The sequence below is a fragment of the Papaver somniferum genome, unplaced genomic scaffold (assembly GCF_003573695.1).
Source record: "Papaver somniferum cultivar HN1 unplaced genomic scaffold, ASM357369v1 unplaced-scaffold_21, whole genome shotgun sequence".
In the NCBI taxonomy this organism is placed as follows: domain Eukaryota; kingdom Viridiplantae; phylum Streptophyta; class Magnoliopsida; order Ranunculales; family Papaveraceae; genus Papaver; species Papaver somniferum.
In genome coordinates, this window is record NW_020631041.1 from 16052960 (window position 1) to 16059334 (window position 6375).

The 6375-nt window shown below is 37.6% G+C and overlaps 1 protein-coding gene across 1 annotated transcript; it reads right to left on the reverse strand.

The window, feature by feature from the left end:
- Positions 1-3485: 3485 nt before the first annotated feature.
- Positions 3486-5487, reverse strand: LOC113340257 (probable ATP-dependent RNA helicase ddx17). Its single transcript, XM_026585466.1, has 2 exons — positions 4930-5487; positions 3486-4288 (listed from the first exon to the last, which is right to left on the reverse strand). The coding sequence occupies exons 1-2, from the start codon at positions 5295-5297 to the stop codon at positions 3748-3750; spliced, it is 909 nt and encodes a 302-aa protein (XP_026441251.1). The 5' UTR covers positions 5298-5487; the 3' UTR covers positions 3486-3747.
- Positions 5488-6375: the final 888 nt, after the last annotated feature.

The window sequence follows — 6375 nt, forward strand, 5'->3', positions numbered from 1 at the left end:
TTAGCTTGAGTGAATAAAAACAAGAGAGAGATATTAACTCCTTGAGATACGTTTACCTAGATTGAGTATGACTGTTTAGTTGATTCTCTAGAAAGTATTTCAGATTTAGTCCATACAGATTGCTAAGCGAAATATTGGGTGGTGTTGTTAGACCCCCGCTTTTTCAAGATCGATATTGCAGTCTACTTTGGCTCTTTCAACAACGGAGGCGGAATATATGGCAGTGACAGAGGCATTTAAGGAGGCTATATGGTTACAAGGTTTGCTAGATGACATAGGAGTTGTGCAATATCAACTGCTTGTGCATTGTGATAGCCTAAGTGCAATTTATTTGGTTAAGAATCAAGTGCATCATGCTAGAACCAAACATATAGACTTACGATTTCACTTTGTGAGAGAAATTCTTGAAGAAGAAGACATTCTACTTGTGAAGATCGATACCCCAGACAATCTATCTGGGGTCAAGTTTCGACATTGCTCGAAATTGATCTACATCCTTCCTGTTTGGTGAAAGGCCCTTATGGGGTAGAGGTTCTTAGGAACCTGGTGGAGGGCTTCTATCAAGGCCATTTGAGAGAACTACGGTCGGGTTTGATTCCTATTGAGGATACGTAGGCACCCAATGATGGTTCAATCGATGTTGGAAGATGGAGGTGATTTTGTCTATTGATCGTCTCATGCATGAATGCATGATCCGAGGTGGAGAATTGTTGGTAGGATGGTCAAGGACTAGATTAGGAAATCTAGTTCGTTTGGGAAACCAATTACTAGTGTCCTAAGTATAGCAACTTAAGAGGTTTGTCTCTTAGAGTTAAGTTAGGAAATCCTATACTTGTAGGAAAGTAATCCTTATTAAGGAATGTGTCCAATCCTATTGATATGTATAAATATTTATAGAGAGAACTAGAGAAAATACACCAGAACTAAGTAAGAGTTCTCTTCTTCTCGTCTAAGGCTTTGCATATTCCAACCTATACGGTGATATATAAAATTGCTTATTCTTTCCCGAGGATTCAACCTCGTTAAATACTTGTTCTTCTTGTGTATGTGATTGTGTTCTTGGCGATATTGAGATACCTCGTAGTAGTGCAAACCTAACGCTTCCGCAGGGTTTGGCGCAACAGTGACAATAGTTGGCCGAAAATGCAAAAGGTTTTTTGTAAACTTCAAGACTATTGGTCATATGTGAGAGATCCAAAAAAAATAAAAAAAAATAAGGATCCATATGAAGCAGACAATTTACAGCTCTTGGATCCCAGTTTGCTGCTGAAATTCCAATTTGAAATAAAAGTATATCTTTTAGAAACTCTACGTAAAATACCAGCTTACACTTGCATCCCCCGATGATGATGAAGCAATGCAACAGGAAATTGAGTTGCGAAAAGCGGCTACTACTACCTGATGAATTGGTTATACCCAGATTTTGATCAGTCAGACAAAGAGAATCCAAAAGTGGAACAAGTGATCGAAATCGGATTGTTCACGAATTCGAGGGACAGGTAACGGTACCTTCTCGGTAAGATATGCACATGAACCAACTATTCTTTCCCGAAGATAAATATGGGAAGATACTGAAGAGGTAATCGGGCTTGTTGTTCGACGTGCGGGGCTAGGGCTGCACATGGGCGGGTATGGGAGGGTATGGGCGGGTATAAGCTAAAACCAACCTCGCACCCACAGACTGCGGGTTTTTTTTTTCATAACCAACCCCGCACCCACAAACAGCACCCGCCCGCTACGGGTTGGGCGGGTATGGGTTTAAACGGGTTTAAACCCGCTTTATATTCAAGTATTTAGAGTAATTTCTATTCTCCTTGATTAAGTGAGAAAAAAAAAAACAAAACCCCCAAAATATTCATATCTAGGAAGTTCACAGATGAAGATTAAGTGTTGAATCTGTTGATTTTTCGATTGTTGTCGATTTCTGGTGAAGATTCGAAGTTGTTGTTGTCGATTTTTGGTGAAGATTTCTGGTAATTGTCGTTCGTAGGTGAAGAAGAAGAACTGAGGAGGAAGAAGAGGAGAGGCCGAACAGAGAGAAGAGTGTAGAAAGTGAATGAGGGTTATCAGTTATCCTATCTACTAGTATTAGGGTTTCATAATGGACGAGTAGGATTAGTTTTATCTAATGGTATATAATCTGCGGGTTTTTTGGGCGGGTATGGGCGGGTATTAGCTTAAACCAACCTCGCACCCACAGACAGCGGGTTTTATTTTTCCTAACCAACCCCGCACCCACAACGGGCGGGTATGGATTAAAAACCCACGGATTTAACGGGTACGGGTGGGTTTGGGTATCGTGGGTGGGTCTTGTGCAGCCCTATGCGGGGCGGAGCGTCAACCAGTACCCAAAAACCAAATAAATGGATATTTACACACCCTCGGCGTAAATAACACAACAGGGTACCACTAGTCTTGGTATTGTTGGAGATAATTTGAGACCATGGATCTTTTTTTGTTTTGGCATAGGATAATATCATGGAACCTATTTGTTTTTGCATAGATAATAGCAAATATGTGGTATCTTATGTAAACCTTTTTGTCAACTGCATCTCGATGGTGATGCTGTGAGAGCATCTCCAAACTCCAATGCATAGGGTCAAGGTCATCCTATGTGGAGGTCTTATTAACACATTCTTATGTGTGGGTCATTGTTAAATGACAAAAAGAAAATTAATGTAAATTTTTTTACCTCAAGTTGATCTCCAACTCCCAAGATATTATCTAACAAACATTATTTGAATTTAGAGACAAAATAATGATGTGGCTTTAAGACCCAATGTCATAATGGAAGTCTTATTTACACTTTCTCCATTACCGCACTTAGCCATGTCATCTCTCTCTATGACCTTGACCCTTGTGTTGGAGATGGAAATTTGGTATAAAAAGTCTTGAATCCTAAGTGTCATTCAATTTTAAGACTTTTACCCCTTACATTGGAGATTTACCCCTTACATTGGAGATGCTCTGAGTGGTTGATAATGAACAATGTACTTCCAAATCTGTAAGTTTCATAAAATCACGGGCTATGACCCATATGTGAGGTAAAAAATGAAAAGCATGCATTCTCAAGAAGCTCGGTTAATGCGGTTTCCAGTTTTCAAAATTCAGTCCATGGGAACTCTTAGAAACTAGTGCAGATGTTAAATGTTCTATCTTGAGTCAACTAATGGATGCAAAAATCTTCATAAGACTTATCGAAAAACAAATCCCCAAGAGAAAAAAAACTTCAAATTTCAAGATAAAAATGTCTTGTGAACTGAGCCAAGGGAAGAAAAATCTTGCAACATATGAATCAGAAGTAGTGCTCAAGTCATTTGAGATGGCTTCCAGCTACGGCATTTCGCCAGAGATCAATGGAGATGTCTGCAAAATGTTGCAGATGGATTTGCCTCCCAAATGCACACACAAAAGGATTAGACTTGCCCTTGTCAGAAACGAAAACCGATGGAAGAAAAATAAAATGGAAATCTAACAAAAATTCATTTCATAAGAAAACTTAAAGGACTTGTATTGATTTAAGATTTAAAATCCCCCAACTTGCCCAAACAACAAAAGCTTGTTTAAGGGCTTGAGCAGATACATATTGATTTAAGGTTAACGCGTAAAACGGGCAGACAGACAGACGAACACCATTTACAGAACATACCACCTAAACTAAACACTTTCTTAGAGTTCAGACATACTGACATTTTATCATATTAGCTTAGCATGAAGAAAACAAAAAGCTCATAGAAACCAAACGTGTTAATGGAACTTCTTTTGTTTGTCTACTATGCCGACTGCGGAGGAGTTACTAGCAGCCACAGAATTTGCAGCAGCATATTGTAGATCAGCCAATGAGAATGATCGCCATGAAGTATTAGACAAACCCTTCTGAGGCGATGATGGGGACGAATTCAGTGGCGACTCAATATCATCTCTGTTAAATGCTTGCTTCGCATTTGGATGAAGAGGAGGTCTATACCTAGGTAATGGTGGTGGTGAGCTTGAATTCTCGCTTGTGCAGTTGCTTTCATTGCTATTGGTCTTGTTCATTGCAACTGCCAGCACTAGTGAACTTCGACTAGTGGTGATTGATCTCTTTGATATACCACCACCATTACTTCTCAATGGAAAGTTTTTACTCTTATCCCCCAAAATTATACTGCAAGCAAGCAAGTTCTTTCGCTTCTTGCTGTACACATTCTCCGGCTTCGCAATTTCTTTAATGGAGTTTGAAGATGTTGCATCTCTCAGACTAGTAAACGATTTCGATTTACCACAGTAGAATTTCGATATTCCTTTCCTGCAAGATTACATCAACAACAAGGTCAATCCAAGATCACCCAAGCAGCAGTAACCATTTAATACAACACCACGCGTAAACTAGACTACAATGGACTGCAAGAACCATACTACGCCACTACACTCAATTGCCAAATGGTTTTTAGACTACAGTGGAGTGCAAGAATGAAGATGAAGATATTGCATCTCTTAGACTAGTAACCGATTTCGATTTACCACAATAGAAAATCGAAATTGCTTTCCTGCAAAGCAACAAAATTACCCAAGTAGACAGCATTCAATTAACAATTCAACACAAACTAGTTCACTACAATGGATTGCAACAATTATCCTCAAGTTTCACTACACTCCGGCTAACCAGAAATTTAGCACGCTGCCAGAGCTTAGATTCACTAAACCCAAATCATGAATGCAATAGTATAACCATCTATGATCATATAAATACAAGAACACATTCAACAAGGTAGGGAACTATGGATTATCACAACAACAAGTAGTTCAATTTGAGATTTTGCTCTATCATACAAATGAATCTGAGTTTAACAGATCAGGAATCAATGAAATGAATCAAAAATTCAATCAAAATTAACTGGATCTACTTATAAGAAGTCAAGAAAATTAATCCATAGAATCAAAACAAACCTGATTGGCAAAACATCCTCCAAAGAATCCACCATAGAATCAAAAGGACCACCCTTGTAAGAGCTTTGAACTTCACCATCATCATCATCATCAGAACCACCACCTCCATTTGATAAATCACTGTTTTTTCCGATTGATGAAGAACTACTGCAACTATCACCACCACCACTACCACTACCACTATCACCACCACCAACACCAAAACCCACCACCTCCTCTTCTCCTCTCTTTAAAACATTCATCTGATCTTTAACACCACCACCACAACCATTACCTAAGATTGAAATACAAGACATCCCACCACCACCACCAACACCATGATGAATGAAACTAGAACCACAGCCAGCTTCAAATGCAATAGACATCATAAAAAAAAATCTCCAAAATAATTTCTAAAAAATTCTCTGATGATTTTTTAGGAAAACCCAGAATTCTGATTCCAGATAACAAGTTGTAAAGATGGGTTTGGAGATTAGAATCAATAGAATGAGATGATTTCTAGGACCAAGATCTCTTTTGTTGATAAAAAAAACAGAACAGAGCAAAAAAAGTAGAGAGAAGAAAAATATAAAGTTATTTATAAAAAAATGGAAGCCTTATCTTCAACTACTAGGAGTTATAAAAAACTGGTTTTTATCTTATCTGATATAATACTTTTGGTCCCACTATATAAATTTACACTAAGAAATCATCAACCGGTAGATACGACCGACTACCTGGAGCAATCGATAACCGTCAAAGTTCCCAAATATTATGAGTTGAATCGGATTTTTTTTGGCAGGTAATATGCATGTTAAATTCATACTCCAACCGTTTCAAAAATAAAATAAAATTGATACTAGTTTTCTTTCGAAAATGCTACCTTGACTGGGAATAAATTCCGAAATTTATCCCGCAACTCATCCGCACTGGGACCTACTTTAATCTTTTTTAATCCCAATGTTGAGAGGTTTTATCTTTGTCCATCAGATTCCCTGTCGGAATAATTTTCAGGACAAATCGTCGGTTTTAATCTTTTCTAATCCCAGTTAATGTTGGTACTAGCCTTTAGCAAGTACGCACACAAAAGACTTTAATACTCATTAATTCAAAAAAGATGATATCTAGACCAAACGTTAATAGTCAAAGATCGAGCTGAGTTGAATCGGATTTGTTGACACGATATATATGTTGATCAGAATGAAATTTTATGCATGTTTAGATGTCACACCGAATTCTGGTAGCAGAAAAATCAGAAATTATTTTGGATACACAATTTTATAATTACTTTTATAACCAAAAAGAATTAACTTTTTGTGAAACAAAAACATTTAACTTCTGAAGTCTGTTTATGGAGAGGTAGAAGCATTTTTGCTTCTGATATCCAAACATGTTATGTAATGTTGCATTATTCAAAAATGATGATACATTGACTCAATTCTAGTTATTACATATCTCAAAAAATAA